The sequence below is a fragment of the Hippocampus bargibanti genome, linkage group LG16 (assembly GCF_051943395.1).
Source record: "Hippocampus bargibanti isolate YZ-2025 linkage group LG16, ASM5194339v1, whole genome shotgun sequence".
In the NCBI taxonomy this organism is placed as follows: domain Eukaryota; kingdom Metazoa; phylum Chordata; class Actinopteri; order Syngnathiformes; family Syngnathidae; genus Hippocampus; species Hippocampus bargibanti.
The window spans coordinates 2,138,979-2,157,016 of record NC_142749.1 but is presented as its reverse complement, the minus strand read 5'-3'; the positions used below and the strand labels follow the sequence as shown (position 1 = coordinate 2,157,016).

The following is an 18,038-nucleotide window of genomic DNA, read 5'->3' as shown; positions in this document are numbered from 1 at the left end:
TCGTCAGCAAACTAAAGTCTTACTGGTAGTTTAGGCCCTATAGCATTATCCCTGCGATGTTGATAAAGTCTTTTTTTGAGAATTTGTTTAGTCTCCCCAATGTACTGCTCTTTCCAATTTTCATTCTTACAATGTATTGAATAACCGACATTACTTTGTTTTTCATTTGTCAGTCTATCTTTTGGATGCACCAATTTTTGCCTTGAAGTGAATTTTGAGTTGCCAATGGAATCTAGTTTTTCAGAAACTCCTGCAATGTAAGGTACTGCTACTCCTCTCCTTTTTGTATTTTCTGAAAAATACAAAAAGTAGCAGTACCTTACATTGCAGGAGTTTCTGAAAAACTACAGAGTCCTTTTCATCGATGGACTACTCCTGTACAACTGAGAGCTTACATAGACATAAGGTGCATTGTCATCTTATAGGGCGCATTGTCATCTTTTAAAGAAAATGAAGGCTTTTGGGTGCACCTTATACATTGGAAAATACGGTAATAGTCAAATGGCCAAATTGGTTGTCATATTGTATTTTAACATTTATAAATTGCACTTTAAATGGGATTTGAAAATATAAGGATTCACATGATTGATAAATAAAAGTAGTAATAAATCCATGATTTAATTTTAAACTAATTTACAGTGATAGCTTCAGTTTTTGACTGTTTTAGAAAGTAAAAATTTGCATGATACATTTCTTTTACTACGCAAACCAGTACAATCCCTGCAGAACGATGAAAATAAATTTTGAAAGCTTAAAAAAAGCAAATATCTTTCTACTTTCTCTTTCCGACCTTTTCAATAAATCCATTATCAGTTTAATACATCTAAAAATTGCCCAGGTTTTTAAAAAATACATACAGTAGTTTAACCGTACGTGAAACCGATTGAAAAAGTTTGCGAATTGCTAGGTTTGGCATTCATGTGCTCGTTTCAAGCATCCGAATTATTCGATCTGTCCGGGTGTGTAAGACTGAACCCTTTACCTTTTATTCTTCAAAAGCATTGCACCAAAAGAGCAATTTCGACAGATACTTGAGCAAATCTGTCCAAACCTGCCATGGGCAGCTGAAGATGTGGCAAGTATGATTGCCCTCGAGTACAGAACTGTTTTTCCATTGCAACTGGTTTACTTTCAGTGCGTTGCAGCAGTTGTGCTCCACCCTACGCCATGCGGGGTTACCACTATCTCGACGACCTAAAAGGAAAACAAAAAGTGGATGAGCCAAGTAGCAAAACCCATCGGAGTCTATGGAAAAATCACACTCCACCCTCTTCTTCTTGTTGTGGCACAATATATAAACTTGTCTGTCCATTCTTGATGACTGTGGGCTGTTGCATATAATAGGGGGAGTACTTCCTTGAAAGGCACGATGGAGGCGGTATGGACTTTTTTTTCTTGTTAGTCCAGTTGCCTTTAAAGTGAACTACCCGAGCGCCTTCGCACAGTATATTTAAATGTACAAAAAGGAAGAGGCAGAACCAGCCGTGACTGTTTTCTGTTCTTATTCCCTGTTTTTAGTGAATAATGTACTGTGATATTTACGTAGGCTGCAGAGATCATGTTTGGCTGCTGATTTACTGTTAATACTCTTTCTCAATTGTGGCTTTTCTCATGGTGACCTCTCCACCCCCACTCCCATCCCCCAAACTAACACCCATTATCATCCCTCATGTCCATTTCCTTTTCATACCAAATCAGCAACTCCATGAAACAGGGATGCCAACTTCAACCAACTACCACTTTCAAGTTCAATCATTCCAAGAAACATGTTTTTATTTTTTCTCAGCCTCGAGACCCTGTTTTTTTATCAATTGTACTGGGAGCCGTTTTACATCATGTTAGAGACCAATGTATGACATCTTTTCATTGTTGATTGGTGTGTACGCTTTTTTGGTCGGGGAGGAGGACGACTGGGTTTGACCTGACCTCCTCTTTTGGGTGAAAAGCAATGTGGACCCCAGGGGGTCTGTCCCTGTCCTCTGCCTGGACGTTAACTCGTTGTGGTATATATTTGCATGAGGTAATATCGACCTCAGTGCACTTTGCTTTGACTTGAATCAGCTCCTTCCAGTGGACCTTTCTGGGACAACCCCAACTCGCCACTGGAAGGCGCCAATGTCTTAAATGTGAAACAACTTCAATTTGTGGATATTTGCACAGGTACTTACTTTATTTTTTAGAATAATATCATGAAAACAGGATTTATATCAGTCAATTGTTGACTGTATATACAATTTATGAAAATACTATATATCTTATAGCTCAAGGTTTATTTATAGCTAGAGCAAGAGATTGTCAATCAAATTTTAAAAAGCCGTTTCTGTCAGTGACAATGGGGAAGAAAGAAAAACAAAACGAAACCCACTTGCAATCCCGCATGACTTCAGTGTTTGGCTTGAAAGGGACAATTAAAATATGACGTACAGCTAGGATCAGTATGGCTGCAAACGTTTCCCTTCTCACACACGGACGGACAGATAGCTTTTGGGTATAACGCAGCGATTTCACATTGATCACGACATTCAGGGCATCGTCAGGCTTTGGAAAAATATGCCTGTTTTGAGAAATGTACCCGCATAACCTACTAAAACAGAAAATATCAAGTGTTAAGATCCCTACTTTGATCGTGGGAATCCTGAAGCATTTATCTAAAACTGTCACCAAACCTTGAAAAAAAGCCCTCTGTTGCATCAAGCCATAGGAAGCTACGCCACTGACGGACTGTGTTGTGGATCAGGTGAAGCATCGCAGTGGAACCAACTCAAGAAAGAGAGAAAGTCTCAAGCAAACAATATAGTGGAGGATAGAAAAACATTCATTTAAAGGTGCAATCTATTCAACTTTTTTAAGGTGCAATCTATTCTTTTGTTTTTAATTCCTTTGTGGTAAAAGTAATTTCGACGGCCCGTACAGTGTTTTTGAACCCAGGGTGCACAGTATTAAACATACTCTGTTGTTCTTGGAAAGAAAAGAAATCAATGTATGCAAAAGAGCCTCGGTGAGACCGATGAAAGTTTGGTAGCCTTTTCACTGCTTTGCTCTTTTAATTCCTCCCCAACTACAACAACAACAAAAAACAACTGTAAACTGAGCTTCAGTGGTTGTGATATCTACAGGAGAACATCGAGCTGAAGGTTAATAAAATTCACTGATGTTGGCATTCTTTCTTTGTCTATGTTGGATGTACAAACTGTCACAATCAATCACAATAATTTTAGTGCAGAAGCCCTTTTTCACCTTTTTTTTGTCCTTCATGCACACAATGGATTTGAAATAAGATGCGTTGTTATTGTGCACTTTAATGTTTAATTTAAAAAAGGTTTGCGAATACTGTATTTAGCATATTACTGAAGTGTGTGAACAAACTAAGAAAACAAATGTTGCACTTTGAAATCAGTTTCAGTTCACAGCAGAGGGCGGTATAAAGTGACAACAGAATCTGAGTTGGATGTAAACTGTTGAATTCATCTAATTAATTCATATTACAGCAACAGAATTTCTGTCTGAACCGCATATTTGGTGGGTGGGGGAATAGATTATTGCAAAGAGCCTTTTTGTCTCAAGTTCCCCTAAAACTACAATTTTCTTCTCTTGACCCAGTAGTCAAGTGGTTGCCGGTTGGTAGTCAAGAGGTTGCCGGTTCGCGTCCTGCTCTGTGTGGAGTTTGCATGTTCTCCCCGGGCCCGTGAGGGTTTTCTCCGGGTCCTCCGGTTTCCTCCCACGTTCCAAAAACATGCATGGCAGAACACTCCAAATTGTCCCTAGGTGTAAGTGTGAGAGTGACTGTTGTTTGTCTTTGTGTGCCCTGCGATTGGTTGCGATTGGCAATTTAGGGTGTCACCCGCCTCGTGCCCGAAGACGGCTGGGATAGGCCCCAGCAACCCTCATGAGGAATATGCGGTACGGAAAATGGATGGATGGAGGTGTAGAAGACGGAAAGCATAAGCACGCTTCTCAACGGCCAGCTGTACTTGGAGTTACTCAAAAATGGGCCTTGCATACAAAGATCTGCTGCACTTAATCCAACTAGTTACGAGTCGGTCCACTGTAGTTCGCACTGAATTAAAAGGCGATCAGGGAAGCTGCTTTGTTTGACAATGTTATGTCTGGAGGAGTCTTTATTGAACTGCAGTGTGGAATATGCTACATACATTGTGGAAACTAAACAAATTATCAAAAAAAGACGTTATCAACATCGCAGGGATAATACTAGTGGGCCTCAATCGGCAGTACATCCATCCATCCATTTTCCATACCGCTTATTCCTCAGTAGGGTCGCGGGGGTGCTGGAGCCTATCTCAGCTGTCTTCGGGCACGAGGCGGGGGACACCCTTAATTGGTTGCCAGGCACACAAAGACGTACAACAGTCACTCTCACACTCACACCTAGGGACAATTTGGAGTGTTCAATCTGCCTGCCATGCATGTTTTTGGAGCGTGGGAGGAAACCGGAGGACCCGGAGAAAACCCACGCGGGGAGAACGTGCAAACTCCACACAGGGAGGCCGGGGTGGGACGCGAACCGGCGACCTCTGCACTGTGTGCTAACCACTCGACTACCGAGCCGCCATCGGCAGTACATATGCACCTAAAAGCTAGTAACCACTCATTTGACGATAATGCGGTTAAAATCTTAGCGAAAGAAAATAGATGGTTTCAAAGGGAAGCAAAAGAAGCTATTTTCATAAAACAGCAAAATCCTTCATTAAACCGCCATGGTGGGGTGAGTTTCAATTTGGATCGTTCGTATAAGAGACTGCTTAGGCAACATAGGCTTAGTTATGCTGATGCGGTGATACCAAAGCAAATGGGGCAATCAGGCCAGTCCTAGACCCGATAATCAGGCAGGACAATAGAAGTAATCAGTCAAGACAAAAGAAGTAATCAGTGGAGCCGCAGGGAGTAGTCCTCTGCTCCCCCCAACCTGAGAGCAGGCTCCAATCATAGCAGAGTCCGGCACCGCCACGTCTGGACAGTAGGGATATATATAGGGCCGAAACTACCAGCAAAAGACTTTAGTTTGCTGATGAAGCATCTTGGATAAGAAGCGAAACATTTGACACATTCAAAGGAGTACAGATAACGGCTGAAGAAACCTTTTCATCGATGGACCACTCCTGTATGACTGAGAGCTTACACAGACGAAGGTCAGAATAGTAGGGAAGGCTGTCTGCCAGGTGTGCTCTGAATCCATTCTTTAGAGTTTGGTTGAACCTTTCTACATCTCCGTTGGCATGGGGTGAATTATGGCGCCCACATTGTCAGTGATAGAAAACCCGAGTGCACAAAGCAAATCGAAGTCCAAGAAGTTGCCGCCATGACGGGATACTTGAAGGTGAAGATAGGGAGAGTCCGAGAGCCAGAGCGCACTGTGAAGGTGACAGTCCTCACCATTCCAATTTTAGTGTGGTCATAGCCAAACAAGTCTTTAGCGTTGGCCTTGATCAGGAGAAGAGGAACTAGACGTCTAACTGTAGACACGTTCAATGTCTACAGTTGGATGCTACATTCTCGAGCACAGTAACAGTCATTATTCTTGACTTCAGAAGTCAAAGTCAAAATCAAAGTCAGCTTTATTGTCAAATATGCTAATATGTATGACATACAGCACAGATGAAATTACTATCCTCTCGGACCCAGCATGCAAGGCACTTATAATTACTTTAACAAACATAATAAACATGAAAACGCCAATTTGCCGGGAGAGGGGAGCCGCTGCGTGTTCACGCGCCGCCATCTTGGAAAAAAAATAAAAATAACAAATATGACAACACAAAGACAGTTATTCATTCTTCAGGACTTGCTGTACCCTCTTTGTGATGACATGAAGCAGTTCTAGTTGAAAGAGGAGAGGATCAGAGCATCCATGTCAGCAGTGGATCAGGGACGTCATGGTGGAATTTGTACGTCTACTACAAGCTAAATGTTAGAAGCAAACACGAAGCTGTAGCATCCATTGACGAAAAGACATTGTCTCACATCTCCTTTTGAAAACTCATAAACTCATAAATTTGTTGTGCATTCTGTATGTAATATGCGGAGGGGATGAAACATTCTAATGGTTTACTCAAATTCATAACTGCCCTCAAGAGGAAACCGTAGCTACAATGTGGCCCGCGGCAAAAAATGTACTTTGACATCCTTAGTGTAGTTGTATGCTCGCCGGACTTGTGTGTGCGCAGTCTGGAGTCATTTCTCACTCACTGAAAGTGTGAATGTGGGTGTCAGTCTTTTTTCATTTCTGTTTTAGCCTTATGACTGACTAGCAAACGATTCAGGTTGTTCCACCTTTCGCCCGAGGTCAGCTGGGGTAGGCTCCAGCAATTCTGCGACCCTCTTCAGGATAAGTGGTGTTGAAAAATGGATAGACGGATGTCTTCGGTTTCCAGTAGTATGGCAAAGAATTTCTAACATAAAGAACACACCGTTTCATGAATTTGTTAATGGGGATTTTTTATTGAGCAGTGAACATTTTAAATAATTCTGACTTTTTGTACCAAAAAGTAGTTATTGCCACATTTTCCAGGAAACCTAACTCAGGATTGATCTTAGGACGTTACCAACCAACACAAGAGTACTGGAAAAAAGATTGTCGGAGGAAAAGGTGCGCAGAGTCAGGAGTCTCTCAATGAGCTTCTGTGTCCTCTGCACTAATAGCCAGTTGGCTTCATCGCACACGAAATGTTCATGAGAAAAACAAAACAGATTTGTTCCTGTTTACTTCTGAGCAGGGATCATGCTGTCAATGGCCTCTCCCTTCTCCAGCTTTTTCTCCATCTCCACCATCAACTTGACACCATCAACCACCATCTGGACCTGCTCGACCTCAGAGGAACCCAGACGATCCGCGTTCGAGATGTCGAATACACCACCCACGGACGCAGTGTCTACGCCGCCTTTGGAAAATCATTGTATACTTTTTTTTCAAGAACCTATTGGAGACTTCACTGCTCTGCAGAGATTTTCCATATTAATACCTGTGCCACGCTTCTGCAGACGCAGCCTGGTGAGGATTTCCTCAAACTTGGGGTGTGTGCTCAGTTTAGGCAACTTGACATGGACACCACCGCGCAGACCGGTTCCCAGGTTGGAGGGGCAGGTCAGGATGTAGCCCAGATGTTTGTTCCACATGAAGCCATGGTTGTGCTTCTTGAAAATCTCCTCAATCTGGTGACCAAACAAAGAAGGAACATCAAAGATGCCCCGCCGCCCCTACTTTATCACTTCTTCAAGGCAAGATTAGAATTGTTGCCATTTTACCTTCTGAAGGCCAACGCAGAAACGCTTGAAGACCTCCCTCATGTTGCCCCCCTTCTGCATAGAGATGACGCGCAGGTGATCCTCCTCATTTACCCAGACCAAGAAAGTCTTGTTGTCATTGTGCCTTGAGATTGGATTGGATTGAATTTGCCTTAAATAGTTTCACAGTGGAGACATTTACATTTCATAGCAGCAAAGCGATAAAAGGAATGAAAGAAGTAGAAAAACTAAATACTTGAGCTGCTGGAAAGGCAGCCACTCTCGTGGAGCTGTCTTGAAGTCAAAAGAACAAAAAACTAAATAATAAATAACATGACAACACAAAGACAGAGAGTCATTCAATCTTAAGCACTTCCAGTACCCTCTTTGTTACACGAAGCAGTTCCAGATGAAAGAGGAGAGGATCAAAGCGTCTCTTCACCAGTGGACATCATGGTGGAATGTGCACGTCGACTACAAGCTAAATGTTGAAAGCAAACACGAAGCTGTCGCATCCATTGACGAAAAGGGATTGTCTCACATCTCCTCTCCCACATAAATTCGCTTCAATTCCAAGCCGCGACAGTTCCACATATGCATCGCCGCTCTGCGCTGACGCTCCTTCTTATCGCGGGCTCCTCAAGCCATGCATCCATCCAGCCGCAGACTGTCCAACAGCACCGACCTTTCCGCTGAACAAAGCGGGGCTGTGAAGATGCTGTCCATTACAGGCACAAAAAAAGCACAATGGCTCCAGAACTGTCCAACGATGACAATAAAATGGGAACAACATTCCTCCCATTCAAAAACAGTCCTGGCATATTCAAGCTGCCGAAAAGACGCAACCGCTCAGCACAGTCTCCGCCTTGATGAATTTCGTGGCCAAAAATGCTGAAAAACAATCCGTATCCATTCCACACAACGCATAACAACACAAAGTGACAAAATAAAACACAAAAACAAAAAAAAAGCAAGGCTCATGAGAGCACTTGCTGACGGGTGCCTAGTCGGGCGCCATCTTGGACTCTTGACTAGATTGTCATCGTACATTTCGGGCAGTTCTGAGTATGTTTACTGCAGTTGTTCATTCTGCTTGATTGTGACAAAATATGATTATTGTTGTTTCGGTTTCCCTTCGATTTATTTAATTTGACATTTTGGGACAAATTATCGCATCATGGAAGTTGACACGTTTGCTTTGCTTTCAAAGGCCACATGAAATGATGTGGTTGACCATGTGACACTTGATGATTTGATTGATTAAATCAAAGTTGTAGCACATTTGGTGTGCAAAGGATTTCCATTTTCTTCCATTCATTGAAAATGCTATATATCATCTCATTCTGACAGTTTATACTCACCAGATGCCTCTGGCGTCAGGCCAGTCACGGGCCATACCGGCACAAGTGAGGAGGGGGGAGACGGGCTTGTCAAACAGGAAGTGATCAGCAATGAGCTGCTCCTGTTCGGCGTCAGTCATGGATTTCAGGGGGTAGTATTTTCCCTTAAACTCACCATCCAGGCTTGTCAGAGCTGGTGAGGTGTGTTTTATTAGGAAACAATAGTGTTTGAGTTGATATGTGTTTTGATGCAATCAATCGTACCCTCAACGGACAGCTTCTCAATGATTCTGCGCTCGCCACGACTGTTGTGGGGTGGCAAGGTGAATCCCTTGATGCTGCGACCAGTACGGACACGGCTGGATAGAACATAGTTTGGGTCCAAGTCATCGCCGCCCTATTTAAAAAAAAAGTCATCTTAGGGAAAAATTATGCACGTGTCATTTGTACCCCTGTCAAGTTTTATTATTGGTTATCTTCAGTAAACACCTTCAGGTTCTCGAAGTTCAAGTCAGTCTTGTGGATGTCGTTGGGGCCGTATCCACTATGCCGGTCGGAGATGATGGGGTCCAACAGATCTTTGAAAACCTCATAAGACTCCTCATCACCAGCAACACAACCGACAGTCATGATGAAGGGGTGACCTAAGGGGTGAATTGGCTCATTTTAACGGTTTCATGCACTCCATTACCTGATAACATGATAAGTTTTCAATTGTCGTAAATGCTGTACCCAAAAAGGGTTTAAATAAAATTGATTGACTGGAAAATTTGACTACCAAATGACTGTCATACCGGGATTGTCAACACCAGTCTGAATGACATCATCCAAGGTGTAGCCACTAGGTGTCTGCTTGTCCCTCAGCTTGGCATACATGTCCTTGGTCAGAACTTTGGCCATATGGTTGTTGTGCTTGGACAAGTCAGGAAACTCCTCCTCAACTTTATAGTTGAGCTTGAAGTTGTTGTGGGTGTTTCCGAAAGGCATGGTTGCTTGCTTTTCTTACACTGCAGAAAGAATCAAACACAAGGTGGTTCTACCTCTTGGAAAACGCAAGTACAGTTAGCTGATATGATTAAGAACTGAAAAATATGATGATATGGAATAGCTCAAAAGAGACAGGTGCAGTCGTTTTATGTGGCTCAGAGTAATCCTGGTTACATGTCTCACATCGTTTCCAATGTATCATATGTCCAGTTAAAATAGAGTTGGTTGGGAGTGATATGGGGGTATTTTTAGCGTCATCATGTCTGCCCGTGAACCATGTCTCCAAATTCTTCTCAAGATATACTCTAGGATGCCGGTAAGAAAATTTACAAACTTCTTCTCGCGATACCAGTTAAGGTATTTTGAGCTCATGCTTTTTTACACAAGAAAACAGCTTAACATTTGCGTCGTGGGTATACTGTTCACGCTGTTGGGATCAAACAACGTCAAGGCGACAATGCTAACATGTAGGGGCAGTGCTTTTCCCTTGTCGAGAACAGCAAATTCCACAGAACATCTGTTGAACTGCAACGTCTTTCCAGATGCATTGAGCAAATTACGTTGGAAGTCAAATGGTCTTTATCACCCTATAGACATTATACTATACAGTATGTTCTGGCACCCTGAAACAGTTGCATATCACGAAAGCCATTATAACATCATCGCAAAAATCTTGTTAAAAGACCATCATTGCTTTCTGGCATTCTATTGGTTTGGAGACTTCTCAGAATACTAAAATATAGCGTCTTCATCCTCCTTCCTCAATCAAATAAAATGCCATATTTACCTGCACACTAGACAAGATTAGAGGTAACAGTCCTTGGGATCAGATCCTGTTCACTGCGGCCAAATTAGGGGTCACCCAGTTTTGAAGGTCTTTGCTCCTTGTTTTTATACTGGGCAGTAGCTCAACCATTGGGCTTGCCATTTTAGAGCCTGCTCCAATCTGATTGGCCAAAACCAATGGTCGAATACTCTGATTGATGCACACTTTATGAGAGGGGCACACCTCGCTCAGCCTAGAAGGGCACCCACAGCTGTAGTGTCACCCCTAACCCCCACCCACACATGCACCCTCCCATACACAGCACCAATAGATGGTGAGAGTCTCTCAGCAGTCAGGGGGGTCAGAAGGGTAGATGTACGTGTCTCCAAGGTGGGGGTAGGGGTGAAAGGGGTTTTTTTAAAGCACGTCACGCTAGGCTAGGGGCATGGTGTCAGGTGTGAACGTTGGAAGGGATTTGTGGACTTTTTCCAGTAATCCACGATGCCTTATGTAAATTCTGCTCAAGGAACTATTCAGCCCTCAGATCGCTGAGGTTTTATTCTGCAGCGCTAATTATCGTCGTGCAAGCTAATGTTGCCACTCAATACCTGCTTGGTGGCTAAAGCTAAATTCCATCCTTCAATCACAACAACTCATCTCGGGGTGTCTCCTGAAGAAGCAGAGCAGCCCCAGACTATCACCTTCAGTATGATCTGAAATTTTGAAATCTGGAAACACCTCAGGATCCGCCAGGACGAGCTGGAAGAAGTGGCTGTGGAGAGGGAAGTCTGGGCTTCCTTACTCAAAGTGTTTCCACGGTACCCAACCCAGGATAAGCGGCAGAAGATGGAAGGATGGATGGAGGATGGATAGAAATGTATGATACGTAAGATACAATGGGACACATCATTTTCCAATAAATTCAACTTCCGTCTCATCAGGCCATAGAATGTCCTCTCAACAATTTTGAGAATAATTCAGATGTGTTTTGCAAAAGTAAGTTGACTCATGTTCAGCAGCGATTTTGGAATTTGATCATTGATGTCATTATAGCCCAGTCTCTTCCTCATTGTTGAGACGAAGACTAACCTTACCTGGAGCGAGAGAGCTATCAATACTTCAAACATTATCTTGAATTCCTTGGTAACATTCTGGATGAGTTTTTGGGGTAATTTCTGAAGGCTCGCCACTCCTCGAAAGGTTCACCACTGGTCCATTCTTTCTCAATGTGTGCATCATGGCTCTTCCAATGAGTGTATCGTGGCTCGCTGAATTCCTTAAAGGACAACCGACACCTCCCGAAAGGTGCATCCATAATTTGTAAAGTCACTTCAAATAATTTCTACTGACCGCATTTTAAAAAGATTACACCGCATATAGCTCCCCTGACCGAGAAAGCGATACACAGTGCATTTTGGGTACTTTGTTTCGTTTGAAAACACCCTGTTGATCGCGAAATTAGAAGGAAAACTACATAAATAACGTGATGGTGAATCGTTGTGTGGCAGCCAATTGCAGTAACACGCATAAAGAAGGTGTAAGTTTACACAAATTCCCAGCGGACAAACCAGCCATTTCCAACAGACCAGTGCAGTAGAGCACCAGTCGGAAGCGAACGATGAGCCAACTGGTGTTAGCGATTCGCCGCTTGGATAGCCGCTGTTATCCTATCCCCTGACAATGGGGAGAAAGTTACTTCCAGTGGTGAAAGATAGCAATCGGCATATTAGTGGAGCAAACCGATTGGACAAGCATCCATCTGCTGTTAGCCCGTAGGCGTAGAACACCAGCCGAAGGAGAACGAGGAGGCAACCGGAGGTAGCGATTCACTGCTTGGATAACCGCTGTCATCCTCTCGTGTTGTTTCTGCTCCTCTCGAGGCTGATCATCCAGCTTGTAAATTATTTTGTTGAACGGATAAAAGTAAATTGAGCTCTTCCAAGCCAAAGAAGATTACATTCTTCAGAACAGGGACCAAGCTCTCTGATGTAGCCGAAAGGACGCTTCAGTCAAACCTGGTACGTATCATTCTGACAGTCAGTATTTTCTTTGAATCGAACACAAATGCTTTTCTTGACCCTGTGATTAAATTCTCGATTTTATGTAAATTGCGATTCACTACAATTTTCGGATTATGAATTTTTGAATGAATTGCAGCATTGGGTCTTTCTGACCACTATTTAATCCACTTTATTCTCACATGCAGACAGAAACTCAGATGTGTAAAACCGGTAGTCAAGAATGTTAAGAAATGGACTAAAGAAGCAAAGTTAGCTCTACAAGAATGCTTAGACTGCACTGATTGGAAACTTCAACTGGCACATTGGATGAATACACAGACACTGTAACATCATACATCATACACCCAAAAGAGAATGTACTTCCTGAGGCTGCTAAAGAAGCATGGCCTGCCACAGGAGGTGCTGCAACATTTCTACACGGCTGTCATCGAAATCATCCTGTGTTCTTCCATCACCGTTTGGCTCGGTGCCGCCAGAAAAATGGACAAAATCCGACTTCAACGGACAGTTAGGACGGCGGAAAAAAATCAGTGGCACCGCCCTACCCACCCTCGAGGACTTGTACACTGCAAGAATCCAAAATAGGGCGCGGAAAATCCTACTGCACCCTGCGCACCCTGCCCACCACCTTTTCAGCTACTCCCCTCAGGCAGGCGCTACCGATCCATGCGCACCAAATCCAGCAGACATTTAAACAGCTTCGTCCCCCAAGCCATTAACTCGTTGAACTCTTTCAACTCTTTCAACAGTAGCCCAAATGGAACTGTATAGTGCCACTTCGCAATTTTTTGATTATGATACTAGTGCAGCGTGTTCTACCGGAAACAAATTCCTTGTGTGTTCTACATACTTGGCCATAAAGATGATTCTGATTCTTATTCTGATGAACTCCATTATATAGAAGGCCATTCATACGCAAGTTTGCAACTTTTCATCTTGAAAGTTGAAACAACTTTTTGCATGCACAACCATGAAACAATCTACATTGATGTTGACATTTTGTAGCTTATTATTTGTTATTCATGTCCTTATATGCCACATATCACCGAACTTGATGCTCTATTGCGTATTCACGGCGCTTCATATATGCTTCATATGTCGTGTCATTCACTGGTTTCGTCGCTTGCATACGGCTCAAATTGATACGGAAGGACTTCTTTAATCGATCGCAAACCACTTATGCCTTACTCTTCAGAACTATTTGAATCATATTCATAACTGGATGAGTAACAAGAAACCATCTTCTCCAAAATCTGAACTTTCTGAAGCCATTGTTTTGATTCTGGAACAAGGCAGTTTGTGGGTGGGCCAGGATCGCCAATTTGCCCTGGTTCCGAATGTGATGTCACGAACAAGGGGGCAAGACTTTCTGAATCTCTCCAGTTACGAGCTCATTAGTGTCAGTTTTGGCCGACTTTAAGTCTCTCATCTCATTTTCCGTGCCGCTTATTCCTCATTAGGGTCGCGGGGTTGCTGGAGCCCATCTCAGCTGTCTTCGGGCACGAGGCGGGGGACACCCTGAATTGGTTGCCAGCCAATCGCAGGGCACACAAAGACATACAACAGTCACTCTCACACTCACACCTAGGGACAATTTGGAGTGGTCAATCTGCCTGCCATGCATGTTTTTGGAGTGTGGGAGGAAACCGGAGGACCCGGAGAAAACCCACGCGGGTCCGGGGAGAACATGCAAACTCCATACAGGGAGGCCGGACCGGGACGCGAACCGGCGACATCTGCACTGTGAAGCCAGTGTGCTAACCACTCGACTACCGGGCCGCCCCCGACTTTAAGTCATTTATTATATTATATATATATTATTAGTGTTTTGTGTTTGCAGCCTGCATGTTTGTGGCGTCACCGGCGCGCACCGCGGCTTTGATGTCTTTCAAGCCCTTGATCTCCTTGATGTGTGTCTCAGCCTGACACATGTCCGACGCTTGAAAATGCTATAAAAGTAGCCGTCGCGGGACAGAGCGAATCAGAATCATCTCGGACTCAGACCCAGACAGACACGCCGCAGAGACCCGCTCAGCATCGGACGGAGTTTCACAGCACGACTTGCTCGACTCCACATCACGATCAAGCTCTGCGTGTCACCTTCCTGGGAGATCTGACAACGAACCTACTTACAAATAAAGAGAAAAATTAAACTCTTTATGTTTTGGGGTATTTTAGATGCTATAAAACGTTTTTCTGATGTCAGTTAGGAAACAAAAAAAATGTGTCGGTTGTCCTTTCAGCTTTCTGACCTTGGTGGGTCAGGTGGACAGAGCCCACTTTTCAGATTAAGCCTGGGTCAGGATATGAACCCAGGTCTCCTGGTTCACAGCCAACACCTCTACTTCTCCGCCAACTAGGTGCTATGATAGTATGGGCTTATCAGGTGTATTTATGCTAGCTGTCCAATCTTTGTCAGCTCTTTTTGCCCATATCCAGCTAGATGCTTTCATTGCTGTTTCAGCTAGTTCCTTCAATGCTCTAGCTTTCTGCTGGGAGGACAGTCCTAATTTCTTGAGCAGTCCATATACCAATGAACTGACTAACCCTCTTGCACCTACTTCCGCCGCAAACAGCCTGGCTGTGAATCCTTCCTGCCTAGCTGCTTGCATCATATTTTCATACGTAGCCACTTTGTACTCGTGGCTCTCTATCATCCTTGACTCACTGGGAACCGTCAGTTCAATGGCAATTATGGTCTTTTTTTCTTTTGAAGACAGGACAAGGTCCGGTCGCATTCCTGTCTTTTTAATCATGTCCGGGTATTTACCATGTCCTTTCAGATCGGTTGCTATTTCCCAATCATTAGTAACTTCTAGAAGGCTGCTGTCTGGTAGAGACTGAGGTCTTGCTTCTCTTGGACAGGATCTGACTCAGCTTTGTTTTCCTGTTTGCCCTACATCTTGCAACTTCTACTGCCACAGCGAGACGTTGGAGTACATTGTTATGTCTTCCTTTTGCTAGGGCAACTTTGCATGCTGATAGAACACGATCCAGAGTCTGAGTACCTCCACAGAGAGGACATGCTGGATCTTCAGACTGGTACCACTTGGCCAGGTTTGCTCCTGTACGCAGCTGGTCATAGATTGATCTTACGAGGAAGCTAATGCGAAGGGGTGACATATGCCACAGATCTGACCATCCTATTGATCGTTGTAGGGCATCTTCCCATGAGGTCCACTGACCTTGCTGCCCCTGCTGTACTGCTGTCTGTACTCGCAGTTCATCTTCTTGTTGCCTGATCTCAGACAGCAGCAGGTTCCTCTTTTCTACAATGGAGGCCTTGGACCACCATATCCTTTCCTCTGCCTTGTAACCCACACCTTCTTTGCTTGTCTGAGTATCACCCATGATCTCTGTTAAGTGCAAGCTTGCCTCAGCCTGTTCAACAGCAGCACCAGCTTTCCATTTTTTTCTAGTTCTCAGGGTTACATTGGAGGTCTTTAGTCAGGCTTTGGCATGATCGGTGAATATAAACTGAAAAAAGCGATATAAACAATCAATTCATGATTTAACAAGAAAGCAATTTTTTCACATTGTGTTGGGTAGCTTTGAGTTGTTCAATATCTTAAACATGCAAGAAAATAATAGTTTTAGAAGGGGTAATATTTTTTTTTGTATGCGGTCTTTGACTAATATCAAATCAAAATAAGACATTTTTAGCCTCGCCATTGCCAATTGAATATTTCTGGCCTTCCCTTCAATCATTTGCAGTTTTTTAATATTTTAACATGGGGCAATTTAACAATGACAAGACAAGACAGATTTGTGAATCTCAATTCCAGTCTAATACGACTCCAAATAGGTTTAGAGTGTTACCCGAGGCACTGCTCTGCGGGATACCTCAGCTGACTTGAACTAGCAGCTGACTGGCACCTGTTTGATTCCAGTCCCTGATGATACTACTTTGCAAACAACCACTATCTCCCTCTCAAATAATAATTCCTGTTGCCAAATTTTACCGTCATCTTCAATCTTTCCTCACCTAGATGTTTGATATTTAAAATTTCACTAGTCGTACTTCCACAAAATTCCCTCTTCCTTATTAAGCTCCCATGTTTTAATCGTGAGGAGCCTCTTGCGCACAGCCTCTTGCGCACAGCCTCCTGCGTTGAAACCTTGTCTCCTGTTACACAGCTGCCTGCAGCCGTTACTTCTGAGAAGTGAATCATACCATATTAGTCTGTGTAGTTTTGACACCATTTACTGATATTTTTCTTTTGTGTGTGTTACATAAGGTATTTTTCTAAAATGGCCTTCCGAAATCATTGCTTTAACAACATGAAAAACTGCTTCCGAGACATGAAACACACGTCAGATTCATTTTTGTCTTTTCAGTTTCAGGCTGAAATTAAGCATGTAGTATCATTCCGGCAGTGTTATACCAGTGCCGGACGACTGACATTTGACTCACGGTATTTGATTGCCCATATAGGACAGTAAGAGAGCAGTGCTGTGATGTACATATATTCTGAAAATACGACCCACAGCGTTCCCGACAAAATGCAGTGTCATTTGAATCTCATAAAGCCACATAAAGACTGACTCCTACTATTTCTATGGATTATGTTTAAACGTATACAATGAAGACAGGCTTGCAGCGCAAATTGTGTATTAATTATTGTGATTCTTTACATTTTTCATAACACATACTCATCCAGGTAAATGCTCTGCAGGAAGCGATCATTAGTTTGCTGTATAACAGTTAGGCATTTTTAAAATGTATACAACCTGTCCGCTGGAAAGGAATGCATGCCAACTGCACGGACACAGGTAAGAATAGGTCATGGTCAAGTTGCAGCTCTGGCCACTGCATGCTGAGTGGCGGGCGCCGATGTATGATATGGTTCAATCGAAAAATCTTTTAAGACTTGTAATAGTTTCTTCGCTTAGGAACCCATTTCGGTAAGAATAATACTAGAGCACAGGTATCAAAGTCACAGACCAGGGGACAAATCTGGCCTGCCACATCTTTTTATACAGCCCGCAAAAGCAAATCATCCATCCAACAATTTTCCATACCACTTATTCCTCATTATGGTTGCTGGGGGTGCTGGAGCCTATCCCAGCTGTCTTCGGGCACTAGGCGGGGGACCCCCTGAATTGGTTGCCAGAAAAACAACCATTCACTCTCACATTCACACCTAGGGACAATTTTTGAGTATTCAATCGGCCTGCTAGGTTTCAAATCTGGAGTCAAGAAAAATGAGATTATTGTTGTTTACATTTTACAATTTTAAAATTTGATTCAGACTGTAGCAAACACCATGGCACTTGGCATGCTTGATTTGCCTGTGCGGGCCAAATAAAATTATATGGTAGGCCAGATTTGGCCCCCGAGCCTTGACTTTGACACCGGTGCGCTGGAATGTTAGTAAGCACACACACACAATGACCTCACAAGACTCTATAAATAATAGTAACACTAAATATGTGTCCGTGGGTATTACTGTAACTGTGAGAGAGCAAAAATGACAAATACATCAAAATGGAATGAATGATCTATGTGTGAAATTACGGATCAAATGATACTAAATTTACACTCACAGACACACACACAAAGCAGGTTTAGTAATGTAGTGCATTTTAAATCAATATGTGTCGACGTTATGGATTTTATTTTTAGTTGACTACACATGGTTGTACACCAGTAGCAAACCATGGATAAAAATGTGTGATTGGTGT

At 43.2% G+C, this 18,038-nt stretch overlaps 1 protein-coding gene across 1 annotated transcript; it reads right to left on the bottom strand.

Moving 5' to 3' along the window:
- Positions 1-6,436: 6,436 nt before the first annotated feature.
- On the bottom strand, positions 6,437-10,510 carry ckma (creatine kinase, M-type a). Its single transcript, XM_089016687.1, has 8 exons — positions 10,354-10,510; positions 9,374-9,586; positions 9,069-9,223; positions 8,844-8,976; positions 8,601-8,772; positions 7,261-7,384; positions 6,978-7,167; positions 6,437-6,896 (listed from the first exon to the last, which is right to left on the bottom strand). Exons 2-8 carry the CDS (start codon positions 9,564-9,566, stop codon positions 6,718-6,720), a joined length of 1,146 nt encoding a protein of 381 aa, XP_088872813.1. The 5' UTR covers positions 9,567-9,586; positions 10,354-10,510; the 3' UTR covers positions 6,437-6,717.
- Positions 10,511-18,038: the final 7,528 nt, after the last annotated feature.

What these genes read in the sequence shown, in the direction of transcription:
- ckma (XM_089016687.1), bottom strand. Translation starts at nt 9,566, where the DNA reads ATGCCTTTCGGAAACACCCACAACAACTTCAAGCTCAACTATAAAGTT. An exon ending in TGAACTTCGAGAACCTGAAG is followed by an intron (nt 8,977 to 9,068) that starts GTGTTTACTGAA and finishes TTTTTTAAATAG; the next exon opens with GGCGGCGATGACTTGGACCC. An exon ending in TGAGAAGCTGTCCGTTGAGG is followed by an intron (nt 8,773 to 8,843) that starts GTACGATTGATT and finishes ACACCTCACCAG; the next exon opens with CTCTGACAAGCCTGGATGGT.